This window comes from Polypterus senegalus, chromosome 1 (genome assembly GCF_016835505.1).
Source record: "Polypterus senegalus isolate Bchr_013 chromosome 1, ASM1683550v1, whole genome shotgun sequence".
Taxonomy (NCBI): domain Eukaryota; kingdom Metazoa; phylum Chordata; class Cladistia; order Polypteriformes; family Polypteridae; genus Polypterus; species Polypterus senegalus.
Genome location: NC_053154.1, coordinates 300,098,475 through 300,119,466, shown reverse-complemented (window position 1 = coordinate 300,119,466; position 20,992 = coordinate 300,098,475). Strand labels below are relative to the sequence as shown.

Below are 20,992 nucleotides of genomic sequence, written 5' to 3'. Positions count from 1 at the left end.
AATCCTGTTCTACTGTCAGAAGGGATCCTACTCCATTAGACCTTTAAGCAAAGCCCTGAAAATTTCTCCAGGGACTCTGTACAGTGACTGACCCCACGCTTTCACACCCAAAAGTCATGCAAAAAGACAATTTCCCCTGAAGGATTAATATATCAAAAGAAGCCTTCATTAAGGTCTTCTGGAAATTTTGTTGATCTGCCATCATTTTGTGTTTATCATGGAGAACTTTGTTATTGGCTATGAGAATGTGATTACATTACATGAAATGAATTACATATATTTTTTTTTAATTACCGTATTTTTCAGACCATAAGACGCACCTAGTTTTTAGATCAGGAAAACAAGAAAAAAATATTCTGAACCAAATAGTACCGGTATACTAAAATATTTATTAAAATATAGCAAAATACGGTAATATTTAACAGCGTAAACTCAACAGTGATGTTAAGAACCATCATCACTTCCATTATCAAATGAGAAAAGACTTAGATGATCAAGCACTTTTCTAGTTTTCTGGAAACCCCAACAACTCATCATCGCTAGTGTCAGAATTTATGAAGCACAGTTGCTCACAATCACTAATATCACTTTCTTCGCTATCTCCATATATGATATTATCTTCAGTTCCATCTAAGACATTGCTAATGCCACATTTTTGAATGATCGTGCAACGATTTCCTCCTTCACTGACTGCTATGATGTTTTAATCCATTCACAAGCTTGAGTGATGGTGGGCTTCTTCATTCGTCCAGTAGAAGTCAGATCATGATTCCCAGCAGCCATCCATTCGCTCTTCTCTCATAAGGACTTTAAATGGTTTGTTGATTGAAACATCGAGAGGTTGCAACTGGCTGGTAAGACCCCCAGGAATTACAGCTAGATAAGTCTTCACCTCTTTAAATCTGTTTTTTGTTGTTTCGCTAATATGTGCTCTGAACTGATCAAGCACTAATAAAGCAGATTTTTTCAGAAGCCCTCCAGGACGTTTGGACCACAATTTGTCAATCCATACTTTCATTCCATTTTCTTCCATCCATCCTTTTTCATGAACATGTAGAACAACTCCTCGTGGAATAACATCTTTTGGAAAGGTTTTCCTTTTGAAAATTAGCATCGGTGGCAATTTGTTGTCGTCAGCACAGCAGGACAACACAGCAGTGTAATGCGTTTTCTCATGTCCTGAGGTTTTCACGGTTATTGTTTTGGCACCTTTTGAGGTTAACCGTCTTATTAGATGGCACATCAAAGGTTAGCGGGACATTTTTTTTCCTAGCATTAATTACAAATGTATGAAAAGACAGAATCTTCAATTCATATTCTTGTGGCATTTTTTGTCCAATTCTAGTTTTGGTGTGCATAGCAAGGCCGCTTCTCCTCATAAATCTGTAGCGACATGATGGTGAGCCAGTAAAATCCTTAATGCCTTTCTCTACAGCAATCCGTTTAGCTTCATAGATGATCATTTTTGTAGAAACTGAGAAGCCCATATTCCGGTGAAGTGTGATCCATTCTTTCTTGTCCATTTCTAACTGTGGCCATTTTGCAGCATGCCCACACAAAGTGTGCTTACCAGTAGTTTTCTCAAGTTTTTGCAGCCGATCCTCCTGTTTCCTCCACTCTTTTTATAATTTTTGTAGTTGAAGGTGGCCCAAAATGTCTCTCTGCTGCCCTGTTTCCATGTTCTTTTGCATATTTTACTACCTCCAGTTTGAACGGAATTTTATATGCTAATCTTTTCGTCTTTGACATTTTGTACCGTTAGAATTGGTGTTTTTCTGAGGAAAATACAGTAATGAAAGAACTGTCAGTTGTTATGAGAGACATATTACCGTACACATCCGTAATTTGACTCGTACCACTTGGCGATGCACATGGGTTACCGTAAGTCTTAATCCATGCATCGCCAAGCGGTATTAAAATTAAAGGGCACCAACCAGCCTGAGAGGCAGGGCTTTGCATGACAGGAGAAACTATGTGTGTCTCTCCTGCCATGACGGGCTCCTTGCCTGCCTGTCAGGGCACTGTGCGGCATCACATAGTCCCGGCTGGCCAATCAAGAGGCCAACTGGACGAACCCGTGCTCCGCCGAATGGAGCAGGTGACAGGGCTGACAGCGGCTCCACGGATGGGTGAGTAGCGTGATCAGTATCTATGCAGTGCACAACTGAGCTGATGGTTCTTCACTTTCTCTCTCTCTCTCTCTCTCGCTGCGGCGTACCTCACTCATATAGTTCACATCCATACGCGCGTATACTGTTTACTACAGCATTGTGTGTGTGTGCTGTGAAGTGCGAGTCCCCGTCTTGCACCCCAAAACACGAAGCTGAGTCTCAGTACTTTAGCAGCATGAGCTTTATTCAGCTTGAAACCGCAAAAGCGCGGTTATTTATGGGTTCTGCCACTCTCCTATACACATACACAGCAGTCAGGCAGGGTTGTGGCCAAGTAGTACTGTGCCCTGCGCATTTATAATGTTCCTTGTATCACCCATCGATGGCAAGCGCTTATAGCATGTCTGTGATCTTTTTGGATTCACGTTTACGGCGAACTGCTACAGCGCTGGGACACTGCGATTGCTTTGGGACGCTGTTCCGCGTGTCGTCACGTTGGATAGAATCCCACAAGAGTTTAGAAACTCGCTCACACCAGCCATGATTCTTTTCAAAGGTAAAGTGAAGGTTAATTTGTTTTATGTATTTTTACTTTATATTTTGTATTAAACATTTTTATATAAATAGTTTTGGGTTGTGGAACAAACCGTTTGAGTTTTCATTACCAGTATTTCTTATGAGAAAATCTATATATATAATTCATTAAGGCAAGACAACCATGGAAAGCACGCCGGAAGGGGCGTGGATTCACTAAGCCGCCGACAAGTGAGACACCTATGGTGAACGCAGGAAAGAGCCACGCCCACCAACTCCAAGACCATTGGATCCGACGACAACTCGCAGGGCCACGCCCACCAACTTGGACGCGACGACACAGGGAAAATGGTGTCATTTATATTCGTCTGTCATAGAGGCCACATGCAGTGCAGGTCAGGTTAATGTCATGTGCATGTTATGCACCTCCGAGCTACGTTGACTGTTCATAGAGGCATGTTTCTAGCGGAGGTGAATCGCCATATGCAGCGTGTATAACAGTTTGCGAGGGGTATCCTTAAAACAATCCTTTACAACTGAGGATTAAGCACAATTAAGTAAGCAGTCTTTAAAAACCAACTTTTCGGTTACGACGCACGACCGCGTGCACCATAGCAAACTGTTTTACACGCTACATACAGCTATTCTCTTCCGTGACAAACATGCGTCTTCTTAGATGCTCCTGCAGGAACACGGAAGACGTTTTCCTGCCCACCAACACTCCTTTTTCACCGGCCAGTGTCTACCCTCGCTCTCTAGGCATTCACACTGCCTGCCCTTTTGCCCGGATGCAAAAACTCACCAACCACCCAGTTAGTCCCTTTCGTCTGTGGTAAGAATTTGTTATGCCGCAGGTTCACTACTGTTGTATTTTGCTCTCTCCAGAGTTCCATCTTTTCATTCACTTACTGTTCTGTTCTCACACCAACCCGTTTTAAACATCCGTGACTTTCCAGAAGTGTTTAGCATTCAATAAATAATTATGCATGACATTGACCGTGTGTCTACCCAGCGCAGAGAGGCGTGCGTAAGCCATTGAACCCCATTCGGGCTGCAAGCCGTGGAATTCCCACTAAATGTGACTCATACGCTCCCACTCATTACGTCCCTACCCTTTGTGCACACCCCCCTCCTACCGTGGTCGGGTATCTTGGTGGATTATATATAGAAAAGCAGCCAAAACCGAGGGGTATCCCATGGGGTCCTTAAAACATTCCTTTACAACTGAGGTTAAAACACAATGAAGTAAGCGGTCTTTAAAAACCGAGTTTTCGGTTACGACGCACCCCCACATGCACCATAGCAAACTGTTTTACAAGCTACATGCAGCAATTCGCATCCACGACAAACATGCGTCTTCTTAGATGCTCCTGCACTTTATTCACACCCCCCTCGCTACTACCGTGATCGGGTGTCTTGGTTGGATTATATATATAAAGGCAGCCAAAACCGCACAGAGCAATGAAAAGTCTACAGTTCCATCTTTTCATTCTCTTTCTGTTGTATCCTCAAACCCTCCCTTTTTAGACAACTGTGTCTTTCCAGAAGTGTTCAACTATCAATAAATAATTATGCAGCGTTTGTTATGCCGCGGGTTCACTATTGTGTTGTATTTTGCTCTCTCCAGAGTTCCATCTTTTCACTCGCTTACTGTTGTATTCTCACAGCAACCCGTTTTAGACATCCGTGTCTTTCCAGAAGTGTTTAGCATTCAATAAATAATTATGCATGACATTGAGCGTGTGTCTACCCGGGCTGTAAACCGTGGAATTCCCACTAAGTGCGACTCCTACGCTCCCACTGGTTGCGTCCCATCCCTTTGTACACACCCCCCTCCCACCTCGCTACTACCGTGGCCGGGTGTCTTGGTGGATTATATATAGAAAAGCAGCCAGATCCGCACAGAGCAATGAAAAATCTACGTCACTCACAGGTACATCTGGACTATGTAAAGACGGCGACTCAAGTGACGAGTTGGAGGTGGGCACATGAGCGGGCAGTGCATACTGAATGAGAAATCGGCAGACTAGCATGACGGACGGAGCTGAATGGACATCATTCTCCTTTCCTCCCGTTCCACACTCTGCGTCATGCACCCCCATCCGTCAGTCTGGCAGGAGAAGGTGCGAGGACGGTGCGCCAATTTTCAGTCACGGACGATTGTGTGTTGGTTTGTTCCGTGCATTGTTACAATGTTGCTTTTCTTGCTGATTTATTACATTACCAATTTTTCAAATGTTAATTTTATCCCTCTGCTTAAAAATCATTAAGAAACCGTCCTGATTATGCGGCGTATGGTACGCCGCGGGTTGGCTAGTTCACTTTAATATACGAGTGCTTTGGACTGCGGGCATGGAACGAATTATGCTCGCAAACCGAGGTTCCACTGTATTTTGTTTTGTAAGTGCTGCTGGTTAGTGCCATTTAAAAAAGCACTTAGGCAGGGCTATTTTTATTTTTTTTTAAATATACCACTGTACATTTTGTTTTTGTTTAAACACATTTTGTTGTAGAAGTACGGTACCTAGAACACTTCTGGTGATGGAATTGAATCCTCCTGTCTGGACCTGTCCTTAATGATCTGATCCTGTCAGTCAGTCAATCAGTGTCACACACACACAGGGAAGGCGTGAGCTGTGCTGATTGTGTGACCTGAATGACTGACTGACCATTGAGACTCCAGGAGGCACGAACACAGCTACAACAAGCTGACCATGGAGCAGCACATTTGTACCAGCACAGTAAGAAGCGGACGGAGGGAGAAAGGGAGACGACCGTCACAGGCTATCATGGTTTTAATAATCTTATTTTACCAGGTACTGGTACATAAAGTCCTTCTCCCCCCCCTCCCTCCTTCGCGCCGTCATCGCCATCAAAGTCATCTGACTCCTACTGTTGGCGGACGCTATCCTGCCTCCTTTCACGTCATTTGACGCAGGGTGTGTGGCGTGTCTGAGAGTGGTGGGCGGGCATTGCCTCAGCACCTGTCCTTATGGCGTTGCTGATTGAGCGGCTGTGGCTATGAGGGGCAGGGAGGGCTGCCATCACCTCCAGCACCTGAACTGTAAATTGTAAGTAGTGCAGGTACACCACGGGCAAACAAATACCCTTTTACAACAGCCTTGCTGGACAGCATTCAGACCATAAGACGCACCCTCATTTTCCCCCCACTTTTGAGGAAAAAAAAAGCACTGTATAAACCATTTTTAATTTTTTTACTTTAAAAAACAAATCATAATAGCAAACCATAACCCAAATCAAACTGAACATAGCAAGTTCAAGAGTATGTCCAGAGGAAACACCATTACTTAACCACCCCATGTAACAATGATCTGGACTTTGGTGTTTATTTTTATTAGTTTTATTTATTTATTGATTTATTTTACAGTCTTTTCTTTGGCTTTGAGTGTTCAAGGAAGGAGTATACCCTGGACAGGGATGCCAGTCTGTCACAGGGCAAACACACACACACACACACTTTTGACCCAGTTTAGCATTGCCAGTCCACCTAACCTGCATGTCTTTAAACTGTGGGAGGAAACCCACACAGACACAAGAAGAACATGCAGACTTTATAGAGGAAGGACCCTGACACGAACCTGGTCAGCTTTCCTCTGTGCACACATGGTAACAACATACATACATTTTTCAGGTTCTCAACTTTTCAACTTTCTCACAACTCCATAGTTTTTCCATGGATATTCTGATATTGCTTCTTGGCTGTATTTAACTGGTTTGTCCAAGTTGACCTTTTTTGGATTAAAATGCAGAAAAATAATGTTGTTTTTCAAGGAAATTTGTGATGAATTGTCAGAGAAACAGAAAATGATGAAGCATAGGAATCCAGAGTCCTAAATAGTCAAAACCAAAACAGAAAATATGCAATCAAAAATAATTCAGCCAAACATAGCTGTGATTTGTCTTTGATTAATTGCTAGTATTTTTCATGAGATCTTAACCAGCGCCTAATAGAGAGTTCAGATGCCTTTCTGAGTGTGCCAACTGATTTTATAGCAGCAACATGACAATGATGTCACGTCATACCCATGTGACCAGCAATGAATTTCATTGCAGCAAACAATATGACAGCACCCTTGCAAAATACTTCACAAAGTGATGGCTTCCTGTGAAGCCACCAGGAGGCGTACAGCCCCCTAACCCAGACAAACACAGGCAGGACACAGGTTCAACACAACACCCAGGTTTATGTACAGCTTAAAGTGCACAAAATGCCAATACATAGTCCCTTCTTGCCGCCAGTCCATGAGCCTCCAGTCTTCCTCAGTCTTTGTCCTCTTCCTCCCAACTCTGGCCATTAAATTAAGTGAGGCGGCTCCTCTTATTCAGGTCCTGGGAGTGTTCTGGTGGCTCATCAGTATTACTTGGAATCATTCCCAGGTGCACTGGAGATCTTCTATAGGGTTATGCAGCTCCTCCTGGCAGTTCCCATGGAACCCAACAGGGCTTCACCAAACTCTAGTTCCCAACATGCCCTGTGGGAATCTGTGGTGCCACAGCTGCCCAGAAGGACTGCCCTCTAGTGTCCCAGGGGAGGTATTGCCTCACCAATTCCCTTGCCCCTGGTTCTTCCACTCTGTTGGCGTCCCAGACAGGTAGCAGCCTTGGCCACAGCCACCCATCACACTCCCATAGAAAAATATCAAGCAAAATGGTGGTGTAGTGACATCCATGAAAATAATAGTCATAGATATTAACAAAAATGAATAATTCATAGAAATGAATAAAATAGCAGACGTTTTTGAAATATTGTAGGCCTAAAAGTGATTCTTACGGGCATTTTTGATTAGGCTTGCTGTTGTTGTCTTCAGTGTTTTATGGAAGGTATGGTAAATACCTTTGCATTGATATGGTGGATTGATGGTCCCTAAGAGGGTTTCTTGGAACTATTAGGAGAATCGAAATGCCCACCTATTAACAAGCAAGGTGCTTCAAGCCTTAGATTCTAGAGGAACTCTCTGTCTTGGCCAACAACCTGAGGATCCATTTTTCTTTTATATTATTATTTTAAATGGTCTCCCAAAATGTTAGAGTTTAAACCGCCCACCCTCTTATTAGGCTAAACATTATATATATATATATATATATATATATATATATATATATATATATATATATATACAGTAATCCCTCCTCGATCGCGGGGGTTGCATTCCAGAACCCCCCATGATAGATGAAAATCCGCGAAGTAGAAACCATATGTCTGTATGGTTATTTTTATATTTTTTAAGCCCTTAGAAACTCTCCCACACTGTTAACATTATTAGAGCCCACTAGACATGAAATAACACATTTTAGTCAAAAGTTTAAACTGTGCTCCATGACAAGACAGAGATGACAGTTCTTCCTCACAATTAAAAGAATGCAAATATATCTTCTTCTCTTCAGGAGCAGAGAATTTCAGAGAGAGAGAGAGAGAGATCACTTACTTGTGCTTTTAAGTTTGCCGCGGCATTTTTTAGAGGAGCGTCAGTATCTTCTAAGCAAACAGCCTCTGTGCAAACAGCAGCTCTGCTCACATCTCCTCCGTCAGGAGCAGAGAACGTCGGAGAGAGAGAGCGAGATTAAAGCAAACAATCAAAAAATCAATGTGTGCTTTTGGAAGCACCGCGATAAATCGGCCGACATTTCTTAGAGGTACGTTCGTATCCACTAGGCAAACAGCACCTCTGCTCACACCCCCTCCGTCAGGCGCAGAGAATGTCAGAGAGGGTAAGAGAGAGGCAGAGACAAGCAAACAATCGAGCACCGCACGGGAAGCATACCTTATAGCATTGAGGATTTTTAGTTAATATACAATACATGCTCTGACTGGGTAGCTTCTAAGCCATCCGCCAATAGCGTCCCTTGTATAAAATCAACTGGGCAAACAAACTGAGGAAGCATGTACCATAAATTTAAAAGACCCATTGTCTGCAGAAATCCGTGAAAAATCTGTGATATATATTTAGATATGCTTACATTTAAAATCCGCGATAGAGTGAAGCCGCGAAAGTCGAAGCGCGATATAGCGAGGGATTACTGTATATATAAAATAAATAAATATATATAATAAATAAATAAATTTTTACATACATATAACCATGCTGAAGACCCTGTATGGTGGAGTCCTAGACAACATGATGCATTGGGAGGTTTAATTTTTGGGCTTGAGTAAAGCAGATTTGAATTAAAGTGAAAGCTAAGGTGTCTGTCAAGTTCAGTGTGTTCTGCTCCACGCAGCAGTATGTCCATGGTAGGACTAAGCTGAAGGAGCTTGAAATCCCACATTGTTACATTTATTCTATGCTGACAGAATCTTGAGTGATTTGAGCTGAGTGGTCCAAGTTAATGAATGAAAATAAATTGGCTCATTTTGACTGTGTTGTTCTTATAGGAAAGGGACCCTGGTCAATTCCACTTTGCTGGTCTTTGCTTCAGGGATTCTGATGGGATTCAGCAGGATCTGCAGCTCACCTGAAATGGTCATCATAGGGAGGCTGATCACTGGCATCCATTCAGGTAGAAAATCTCTTTCTCGGTGGCCCAAACCTCACTTTGCTTAAATCACCCATTGTTTTATGAATCCTATCGTTGTGTGCTGGCAGTGGCCGGAAAGTTGAGAATTATTAAATGATGAGGATAGACCCTTGAGATGTTTCATAAGCTTTTCACCTTTCAAGCAGAACTTCAGCACCACACACAGCTTGAAAACAACCTTCAAAAAGTGTAATGCACAGTAGTTAACGGATTTGCCCATTAGCCACAAAGGTCTCAAGCTAAATGAACATTTCCAGTAACTGAAAGTGTGTGCTTGTGTCAAATGCATGTCTTTATATTAATTTTTAAGCCCCAGACACAAACAGGCAGACATGTTAAATGCACCATCACACGTTTATTTACAACTATTTACACGCAATAATAAAGTGCACACAACCCACTTCACCCCAAAGTCCAGGCCTCACACTGCCTCTTTGCTTCTTCAGGCCACCTCCTTGCCTCCTCCAAGACCTTGTCCTTCCTTCCTCTCCCGACTACAGCCATCAAATGGAGGGAGGTGGCCCCTTTTATAAGCACCTGGATGTGCTCCAAGTGTGCTCTGGCAATCTTCTCCATACATACTCCGGGTGTCCATGCTTCTCTTCCCACCAGCACTTCCGGGTGTGGTGGAAGTACTAAGGTCCAGGGCTCCCAAGGCATCTGGGTGCCCCCTGGCAGTGAGCACGGGCCCCTACAGGGTTGAGCTTTCATGCTGTGTACCCGTGGTCCCCTAGCCTCCAAGGTGGTCACCCCCACATAGTCTGGAGGAGGCGGAAGCCCTCCTCCGGTCCTCCTGGGCGTCCCGGCTGGGTAGCAGCCCCAGCCACTCGCCACAGTGCCCCATCGCTAGCGAAGACCTGTCTGGTGGAGCGCCACATCCTGCGAGGGCAGGTCCCCCAAAGCGGGTCCTACTGCATGTCCAGGGTCCGTTCCTGCAACACACAGAAAAACGGGGGCAGAGCCGCTGCCTGGACACCACCGGGCATCCTTTTATGCCACGCACAGTCAGCGCTCCCCCCTCCAATCGGCACCCCGCGACTTGCCTCTTTGGCACCCCCTCTGTGGGTTCCATGCCCCTCTTGTTGGAGCCGCCCGCACCCTCATAGCCTCAGCTGACTCCAAGGCACCCCTCTGCCTCTGCAGAGGGCGATCAACCACTGGACATGAGCGTACTGTCTCACGTCCTTCCTTGTCAGAGGAACTGGCATACCTCCCCCGGTTCCTCGCTTTCCTTTGGGATGCCTTGACGGTCTGAGTCTCCTTATGGTAAAGAAAGAGACCCCTTCCCATCTGCGGCCCTGTAGAAAAACACAAGGCCGCCGCTGACTTGGGGCGTAGGGAGCTAGGACCTGAGGCACACAACAGCCCATGTCCTGCCAACCCTCTCACTGTCTCTCCCCTCGTCGCACGCACAGCACTCAGAGCCGCGTCCACTGCTGGAGATCCCCCTACTCGGTTCCGATCATTTACATCACGGGCCTTTTCGGTGGGTTCTCCCTTACTCTTTACAGGGACGGCTTCACTTACCTAACCTGCCGCGTTCATCCGGCTGAAGACTCCAGTGTTGCGCCGATCAGCCCATTGTCGCAGCGTCTTCACGGACGTGACCGCTTTCACCTCCAGCTCCTTCAGTCCTCTGCGGAGGATGTGTATCACCTGTAATAGCGACTCTGCGGGCTGAAGGCACTCCTCCAGCTTGCACAGAAAGTCAGTTGGCGGTTGCCTCACCTGGATGTCGGGCACACCCGCCAGCTGCCCTCAGAGGGGCCTTTCCTCTCTCCCAATTGGTCCTTCCCCGGCACGAGACGGACATTCCTTGGTCCCACCTCCAACCAATCATCGGCGGGCACACAAGACACACCGTCCAGTCCCGTGCATGTCTTGGGGCGGGACTTCCAGTCTGCGGCCATCTTGTTTCCCCTCCTCCTGCTGCGGCGGCATGCTTCATGAGAGCCTCGCTGCTGCCAGGACCTCTTGGGCTGCAGCGGCTCCTTCTTTGCAGCTGGTGCCGCACTGCTGAAGCCCCGCAGACCAGCATGCGTCTGACACTCATGTGGATCCGGGCAGGCCCTGCCTGTAAAAGACAAAACATGCCCGGCCTTCCAACGCCGGCTGCCAGTAAGCAGGGAACTTGCCTCCCGGGTCCCGTCTAACCGAGGAAACGTCCTCGGCATGGCCTCATTACACGCAATGTCGTCCCGGGCGCCTCCAGCAATGGTGCGCCTGTAGGAGCGTGCTGCACTCCTACAACGCCCATTGTCATCCCACAACAGGGGGAAACGGCCCTCCTGCGGACTGGTAGCGGTGCGTTGGGCAAGTTTCTTCTGCGGGGTTGTGTGCACGCCACTCCCGCAGCACAAGGGTGGGCTCCTCTGCTGCACCAGGCCATCCACAACGATATGTTTGTTGCCAGGTCTCCGGGTGTGGCGGAAGTGCTGAGTTCCAGGGCTCCCAAGGTATCTGGGCGCCCCCTGGCAGTGACCACGGGCCCCTACAGGATTGAGCTTCCATGCTCTGTACCCGTGGTCCCCCTAGCTGCCAAGGCAGTCGCCCCCAAGTGGTCTGGAGGAGGCGCAAGCCCTCCTCCAGTCCTCCTGGGTGTCCCGGCTGGGTAGCAGCCCTAGCCACTCGTCACAGTTTATATATAAATGTAATTGTAAATTAAATGTAATCATAATTTTAAAATGGATAGCCCTAAATCTAACTAATGCCCATGTGCTCATGTACCAAAAAGCCATACTTCTGTTCATTATTCCAACAAGCAGGCTAAAATTGCCAGTTGCCTTGCTGTGTTTTTTTTTGTTTTTTTATTTTTTTATTTTCCTGTTTGTAAAGTCTAAGCTTCTAGCATGTCTCTGTTTCATCTTCTTCTTTCGGCTACTCTCATTAAGGGTCGCCACAGCGGATCATCTACTTCCATATCTTTCTGTAATCTGCATCTTGTTCTGTTACAACCATCACCTGCATGTCCTCTCTCACCACATCCATAAACCTTCTCTTAGGCCTTCCTCTTGTTCTCTTCCCTGGCAGCTCTATCCTTAGCATCCTTCTCCTAATATACTCGGCATCTCTTCTCTGCAAATGTCCAAACCAACGCAATGTGGCCTGTCTGACTTTGTCTCCCAACCTTCCAACTTGAGCTGACCCTCTAATGTACACATTTCTAATCCTATCCATCCTTGTCACACCCAATGCATATCTTAGCATCTTTAACTCTGCTACCCCCAGCTCTGTCTCCTGCTTTCTGGTCATATAACATAGCTGGTCTCGCTACCATCCTGTAGACCTTCCCTTTCACTCTTGCTGATATCCGTCTGTCACAAATCACTCCTGACACTCTTCTCCACCCATTCCACCCTGCCTGCACTCTCTTCCACAATCCCCATTACTCTGTACTGTTGATCCCAAGTATTTAAACTCATCCACCTTCGCCAACTCTACTCCCTGCATCCTCACCATTCCACTGACCTCCCTCTCATTTGCACACAAGTATTCTGTCTTGTTCCTACTGACCTTCATTCCTCTCCTCTCTAGAGCAAACATTATAGTCCATGGGGACTCCTGTCTAATCTCGTCTGTCAACCTGTCCATCACCATTGCAAATAAGAAAGGGCTCAGAGCTGATCCCTGATGTAATCCCACCTCCACGGTGAATGCATCCGTCACTCCTACCACAGACCTCACTACTGTCACACTTCCCTCGTACATATCCTGTACAACTCTTACGTACTTCTCTGCCACTCCCGACTTCCTCATACAGTACCACAGCTCCTCTCAGTCACCCTGTCATATGCTTTCTCCAGGTCCAGAAAGACGCAATGCAACTCCTTCTGGCCTTCTCTAAACTTCTCCATCAACATCCTCAGAGCAAACATTGCATCTGTGGTTCTGTTTCTTGGCATGAAACCATGCTGCTGCTCACTAATCATCACCTCCCTTCTTAACCTAGCTTCCACTACTCTTTCCCATAACTTCATGCTGTGGCTCATCAATTTTATTCCCCTGTAGTTACTGCAGTCTTGCACATCCCCCTTATTCTTAAATATCGGCACCAGTACACTTCTTCTCCACTTTCCATTTTTTTCCATTAAATAATCTGGTTAACAACTCCACTGCCATCTCTCCTAAACACCTCCATGCTTTCATAAGTATGTCATCTGGACCAACATCCTTTCCATTTTTCATCCAAGCTGTCCTTACTTCCTCCTTGCTAATCCGTTGCACCTCCTGATTTACTATGTCCATATCATCCAACCTCTTCTCTCTCTAGTTCTCTTCATTTATCAGCCTCTCAAAGTATTCTTTCCATCTGCTCAACACACTCTCCTCGCTTGTGAGTGCGTTTCCATCTTTATCCTTTATCACCCTAACCTGCTGCACATCTTTTCCCAGCTCGGTGCCTCTATCTAGCCAATCGGTACAGGTCCTTTTCTCCCTCCTTAGTGTCCAACCTCTCATACAACTCATCATACGCCTTTTCTTTAGCCTTCGCCACCTCTCTCTTCACCTTGTGCCTTATCTCCTTGTACTCTTGTCTACTTTCTGCATCTCTCTGACTATCCCACTTCTTCTTTGCCATCCTCTTCCTCTGTATACTCTCCTGTATTTCCTCATTTCCACCACCAGGTTTCCTTTTCCTCCTCCCTCATTCCAGATGTCATGTCAACCACCCTTCTTGCTGTCACCCTTACTACATCTGCTGTAGTTTCCCAGCTGTCTAACTCTTCACTGCCATCCAGTGCCTGTCTCACCTCCTCCCTTAACTCAACCTTGCAGTCTTCCTTTTTCAACTTCCATCATTTGATCCTTGGCTCTGCCCTCACTCTCTTCCTCTTCTTGATCTCCAACGTCATCCTACAGACCACCATCCTATGCTGCATAACTACATTTTCCCCTGCCACCACTTTGCAGTCTTCAATCTTCTTCAGATCAACTTTTCTGCATAGAATGTAATCTATCTGTGTGCATCTTCCTCCACTCTTGTACGTAACCCTTCCTCTTCTTTAAATACGTATTCACCACAGCCGTGTCCATCCTTTTGGCAAAATCCACTATCCTCTTCATTCCTGTCCTTGACACCATACCTACCCATCACCTCCTCGTCTCCAGTGTTCCCTTCACCAACATGCCCATTGAAATCCGCTCCAATCACCACTTTCTGTCCCTTGGGTGCACTGTTCATCACTTCATCCAACTCGCTCCAAAAATCTTCTTTCTCACCCATTGCACACTCAACTTGCGGGGCATATGCTCTAACAACATTCATCATCACACCTACAATTTCCAGCTTCGTAATCATCACTATGTCTGACACTATTTTCACCTCCAAAACACTCTTGACATACTGTTCCTTCAGAAACACCCCTACTCCATTTCTCCTCCTATCCACACCATGATAGAACAATTTGAATCCACCTCCAATCCACCTGGCCTTACTCCCCTTAAGTCTCTTGCACACACAATATATCAACCTTCCTTCTCTCCATCATATCTGCTAACTCTCTCCCCTTATCACTCATACTGCCAACATTCAAAGTTCCTACCCACAGTTCCACTCTCTTTACTTTCCTCCTGCCTCTGGACACGTCTCCCCCCTCTTCTGCTTCGGCCAACAGTAGCCCAGTTTCCTCCAGCACCCTGTTGGCTAACAGTACTGGTGGCGGACGTTGTTAACCCGGGGCTCGACCTGTCCGGTATGGAAATTTGTATTATTGTCCGCATATTGATTTAGCAAAATTTTACACCGGATGCCCTTCCTGGCATAACCCTCCCCATTTATCTGGGCTTGGGACTGGCATGAAGAAACACACTGGTTTGTGCATCGCCTGTGGCTGGGTTCGCATCCCCTGTTGCTCTGTTTCATACAGATAAAAATTCTCTAGTGTCAGATTTAAAGTTACTTTTATACTTTGCTTATGTGAGGGATTGGACAGAGCTCATTAGGAACCAGTACAGCAGATGGACACATTCATATTAAAAAAGAGACCAACCCACATCTCTAATGTGTGGCCCCACATACACCTTGAAGTTGCACTAGCAGTCAAGGTGACACTATACCTTTATTTGTGTGTCTGCCTTGTGCTCTGGAGCTTAAATCACACAGCATCCCCTGTGCACCTGGTCAATGTTCCTAATTGAAGTTTAAACAAAATTATATTTTCAGTTGTCATATCTCTGTGTTATTAGTGTGGTAGCCACAGACAAATAGACAGTCATCACAGCTGGAGTTTTATTTCTGCAGCCAATCTCCCGATAATTAAAGTCCTTGAGTCGGAGTCAAATAAAAATTGTGCACCTCTGAGTCTGACTCCATAGCCCTGCCACGTAGTCAGTCTTGCTTTATCCGAGTGTGTGGGGAACCATTATTGTCAGTTGTATGTATTAAGACTAGCAAAACACCTTTGAGAAATCGATTGCCCACTGTTGATTAGGTTGCAGGATGACCATATTATTACTTTACTAAATACTAAAACATATTGGGGAAAACAGCTTGAACAGTTAAATGACTTTACTGTAGAGAAGCTGAGTTGTGATTTATTAATTGTGCCATTTAGTTGCTTTAGAATCCAATATAAGACATCTTTGCTAACTCTGTCACACATGTCTCCACTGTTGTTTTTCTCAGTTGACTATTCCTCTGCGTTCACAGGCATTTCTCTGAGTGTGGTACCAATGTATCTGGGGGAGATAGCACCAAAAAATCTGAGAGGCTTTCTCGGTCTAATACCAAGCATCTTCATCTGCATTGGGGTCTTTGTTGCGCAGGTTCTTGGACTCCATGAGCTATTGGGAAAGGTAAGGAGAGATTCAAGGTGGCCCGGTTTTGTTAATGTTCTACTGGTGATATGTTCAAAGGTTATATAGCATTGCCCCTCACATCACTTTGTCCTGGCTTCAGTTATGATTAGGGATTTCATCTGTGTGGGGTTTGCATATTTCTTCCATGTGTACATAAGATTCTTCCCACAGTCTTCTATTATGTTAATCAACAACTGCGGTTTGTCCTGGGTGGGTTACGATAACTAATAGGTGACTAGATAAATATTTGGTAGTTTGAGTTGAAATGTTTGTCTTTCAGTAGCCTATAGCCAGGGAGCAGATTAATAGACCAAGCTTTTCACCTTCTAATCCATTTGCAAACTCTCTAAAAGTAATTTGGATGAGCAAGACAGAAATTGCAAACTAAAAGGCGTGGCCAGAATAAGCACTGGGGCGCAGCCCTTTATTTATGATGTGGGCTATAAACCACGTTCACCTGGGCTTTCTAATTTTTACCCCAGCTATTTTCTACTTATGCTGAAAATCAGGCAGAGGAAAGGTTATTATATGGACCAAGAGATAAACAATGCAAAAATTAAAGTCTGGGACAAGCAGAAGTCCTCCTCAAAGTCAAAATTTGCTAAAAATATCAAAGCCAAATACATGAAACCAAAAAAAATGTCTAAGCCCTTGATTATACACAAACTTTCATAACAGTGAAGTCACAGGTCATGCCACTAGTAACAGTACACAATCATGTGTAGCATGTAGGTTAGGACATGCAGATACTTTTTACACATGACAACAAGGACCCTGTAAACATATACATTTCCTCCACAAAGTGGTGGTGCCCACAGAGAAAACAAAATGGTGGAGTGCCAAAATGTAAAAAGTTTCTTAGTACTCTAAAAGTATCCTAAAAGTTCAGAGTAATACAGTTACACCACTTTAAAAATTTAGATGGGGAAAGATGAGGAAAATACACAAGCACGCTGACTGCCATAGTGAAGATAGGTACATTTGTTCCTGACTCCAATGTAAAATCAGGGTGTCGTTTAAATATACTAATTAAATGCATTTTGTGATTGAGCAGAACTCGCAATAAATAAAATTACTGTCTCAAAAAAAAATCTCTGAGTTACCTGATAGTTAGTGCTTGGAACTTAAAATTCTTTGTACTTGCCATCTGTAACTTTTATGGACAGAATTTCTAGGCGCAGCCAGGGTGTTGAGGGGGTCCGGTTTGGTGGACTCAGGATTGGGTCACTGCTTTTTGCAGATGATGTTGTCCTGTTTGCTTCATCAGGCCGTGATCTTCAGCTCTCTCTGGAGCGGTTCGCAGCTGAGTGTGAAGCGGCTGGGATGAGAATCGGCACCTCCAAATCCGAGAGCATGGTCCTCAGTCGGAAAAGGGTGGAGTGCCCTCTCAGGGTTGGGGGAGAGATCCTGCCCCAAGTGGAGGAGTTCAAGTATCTCGGGGTCTTGTTCACGAGTGAGGGAAGAATGGAGCGTGAGATCGACAGGCGGATCGGTGCGGCGTCCGCAGTGATGCGGGCTCTGCATCAGTCTGTCGTGGTGAAAAAGGAGCTGAGCCGTAAGGCAAAGCTCTCAATTTACCAGTCGATCTACGTTCCTACCCTCACCTATGGTCATGAGCTATGGGTAGTGACCGAAAGAACGAGATCGCGAATACAAGCGGCTGAAATGAGTTTCCTCCGCAGGGTGTCTGGGCTTTCCCTTAAAGATAGGGTGAGAAGCTCAGTCATCCGGGAGGGGCTCAGAGTAGAGCCGCTGCTCCTCCGCATCGAGAGGAGTCAGATGAGGTGGCTCGGACATCTGATCAGGATGCCTCCTGGACACCTCCCTGGTGAGGTTTCTGAGCACGTCAATCCGGGAGGAGGACCCGGGGAAGACCCAGGACACGCTGGAGGGACTATGTCTCCCGGCTGGCCTGGGAACGCCTTGGGATTCTCCCGGAAGAGCTGGAAGAAGTGGCCGGGAGAGGGAAGTCTGGGCCTCTCTGCTTAAGCTGCTGCCCCCGCGACCCGACCTCGGATAAGCGGAAGAGGATGGATGGATGGATGCCATCTGTTGATAACTGCTTTGTGCTCAATAGCTGCATCAGCTATATGTCAACTTGGCTCGGTCTAACGAGGTAGATCTTGCCCGATTTGTTGTGATTGAACGTCACAATGACGTCAACGTTAGAGTGGTGAGACACTAATCATTGGGAGAGACTCCGATGGTTGCGGTTCTACATATGTCATTTATTTTTGAGAAAATAGATGTTTTCCAAAATATGGCGTAGAAGGAAAAACTAACTGAAAGTGAGTCTGTCCTGTGACACCACACTGATTTTATTTTTTTTCCATTCTTATTTCAGACCCACTGTATCCTCTGTTTGTCTGTTATTGTTGCTCGTATTTGGTGCTACAGCTCTGAAGGTTGTTTACAAGATGACTTGTAGATGGCTGCTGTTGTAGACGGCCTGCATTGAGTTTTAACTCGTATTTTGCAGTCAATGTGTTAAACCAAAGTAAAGAAAAATGAAAATGTAAACCAGCTCAAAACTGCCCCTTTATTTATTGTTGTTATGCAATATAAATTTTCATTGGCAGTAATGATAGACTTCAGATGAATGTGTTTTATCCCTGCGGTCTTTGCTGAATCCATTCCTGGTTTATATATTCTCTTTTTGGTTTTTCAATTTTCTGAATTTTTTTTAAACTTTTTTTTTTTTTTTTATACCTGTGCTTCTGTAGAGCTGTCTTCCTGTCTAAAGTTAGATAACTTGTTGTTTGCCTTCACTAATTCCACTATATTGTGGTTCTCTGACCATAAATTTTGGCCATTGTTGTTGGTTATTTAAAAGAATAAAAAACACCTCACATCTTCTTAACAAGCACACAGTGATTTGGTTTCTGTGTCCTTCTGCTTGAGTGTAGTGACAGATGCTTGGTGTGTCGCTGAGGTGTGGCTGGATGAGTGTGAATGTTTGTTAAAGTTGCCACAAACATTTGACTTTTTACCTAAAGCGAAGAAAGAATCGCATGAATCTGTGTATCATTGATTTTTGTGAATTAAAGAATTGAATCTCCTCCTGATTGGTTTGCCCTTGGTTAAAATCACCTGATTAGTAGACCTTAGAAGATAAAATATTGAGAAGGCAAAGATTGGAACCCCCTGAAATTTAGCCTCAAATGTGAAATGAGGATACAAAAATGGGCTTTTAGGGGACAGCATTAGGCCAGGCACCTTGTATAAAAAGAATGTAAGAACATGTCATCTGTCCTCCACTAGCAGGCTGAGAGAATAATCTAAGTGCTCCTGAATTTTGGCTGCCTTTGTCCACTTTGACCCACCAGGCCCTCAACAATAACCAGCATGTTTGATCCACAGGAGGAGCACTGGCCACTCTTCTTATCCTTGATTGTGGTGCCAACTTTCATACAGCTTCTGCTTTTGCCCTGGTTTCCTGAGAGCCCTCGATACCTGCTGATTGACAAGTCCAACATCCATGCCACCGTCACAGGTAAAATATCGTGATTCACCCACTGACTTCACTTGCACTAAATCCTTATATGTTAATGTGGTGTCCGGTGGGCTAAGAAACCATCTTAAGAAAGATATAAGGTGACAGTATGCAAGGCTATTATTTAGCACCTTTAGCCATTTCAGTGGTTCTCCTCTTATTGGTCAGTTTGCTCAAATGTGGGGAGTAGTTGTATTAACAGAAGACTGATCTGATGAACTGAGTATAAGTATGTGGTCTTCACTCGGCGTACCTGGAATAAGTCACAGAGGGAATGGTGAGACAGGAGGACCTTTAAAAATCAACGTGATATTTTGTGAGGTGAATAAGGACTGACCAGCCATGTCAGGAATAATGGCCTGTTCTCCTCAGCTTTGTTATGAAATTCTTAAATGTGTACCTTTAACAATGTAATATACAATAGACTCTTAAAATTTATTTTTCTTAAAAGATAAGTTTGGTATTTTTCAAGTCGATATATATATACTATGTATTAATTTGCCACATGGAATTGTGTTCTAAAGTGAGGTATTTTTTAAATAACTAGGGGACTTTGCCCTTTGTTTCGCTCGCCAACCCATTTAACCCCCCACCGCTACGTGCTGTTGTGCAGAGGGTGGCTGAATGCACCCCAAGGAGATGCGGCCACTTCTCTGAAACTCTAACTGAGATACATTGGGAAACAAACACAGTGTTCTTAACCTTCTGATTGCTCGATCAGCTGCTGGCTTGCTGCTTCTGCTGAGCCATGTGATCTGTACTTTGCTCGCTTACCCCAATAAATCCCACCAGCAGAATGCACCGTTGTGAAAAGTAGAGCTGAACGCACCCCAAGGAGACGCGGCCGCTCCTCCAAAACCCCTTTTAAATGGTGATACAATGGGAAACAAATAACAGTTGTTTGGTTTACCTCCTCTTTGCTCAATCAGTTACTGTCTTGCTGCTGCTGCTGTTTCTTTGTGATCTGCATTTCCTGCAGCACTTCGAACATTTATCTCAGGACGTGAAAGTGGTTCTCTGTCTCTCTTCAAAAGATCTCTCTTCCAAAGATCAATCTCATCGCATGATTTTTTTTCAGCTACAGTTTGGTAAACTGTGAGTGCCAAGGGGTGGTTTTTTTGCAATTTAGGTTTGACTGTATGCATTAAAATACAGCTTAAGGTATAGGCAGTCCTGTTAGTCATTTCTCCATCTCACTTTTGCTAGGAGAATCGACACATCGAAATCAACACCTTACAGAGCTTCTTTTTCAGAACCTTCTTTATATCTAATGACAAGTATAATTAATTTTTTCTATCCATATTAAAAAGGAGTGTTCACAGGCCTACCTGTGTTTTCAGTTCCTGGGCAGCAGACCTCTGCGCTGAGACTTTGGAACTCAGTAAAAGCACATCTTGCTTGGCAGGTCATGAAAATGCCACCCGCTCTCTGTGTGCTTGGCTATGTGCTTCAGTTTGTTTTAATTACTGCCAGATCACCAGTAACCCATAAGATAGGGTGCCATTCTTGGATGTGCATT

At 44.9% G+C, this 20,992-nt stretch overlaps 1 protein-coding gene across 1 annotated transcript in view; it reads left to right on the top strand.

Moving 5' to 3' along the window:
- Positions 1 to 20,992, top strand: part of LOC120514507 (solute carrier family 2, facilitated glucose transporter member 5-like) — a 78,660-nt gene that overhangs the window by 21,507 nt on the left and 36,161 nt on the right. The window contains exons 4-6 of the mRNA XM_039734922.1: positions 9,040 to 9,164; positions 15,832 to 15,977; positions 19,341 to 19,473. Of these exons, the coding sequence (XP_039590856.1) occupies positions 9,040 to 9,164; positions 15,832 to 15,977; positions 19,341 to 19,473 (404 nt within the window). The remainder of the gene's footprint in view (positions 1 to 9,039; positions 9,165 to 15,831; positions 15,978 to 19,340; positions 19,474 to 20,992) is intronic.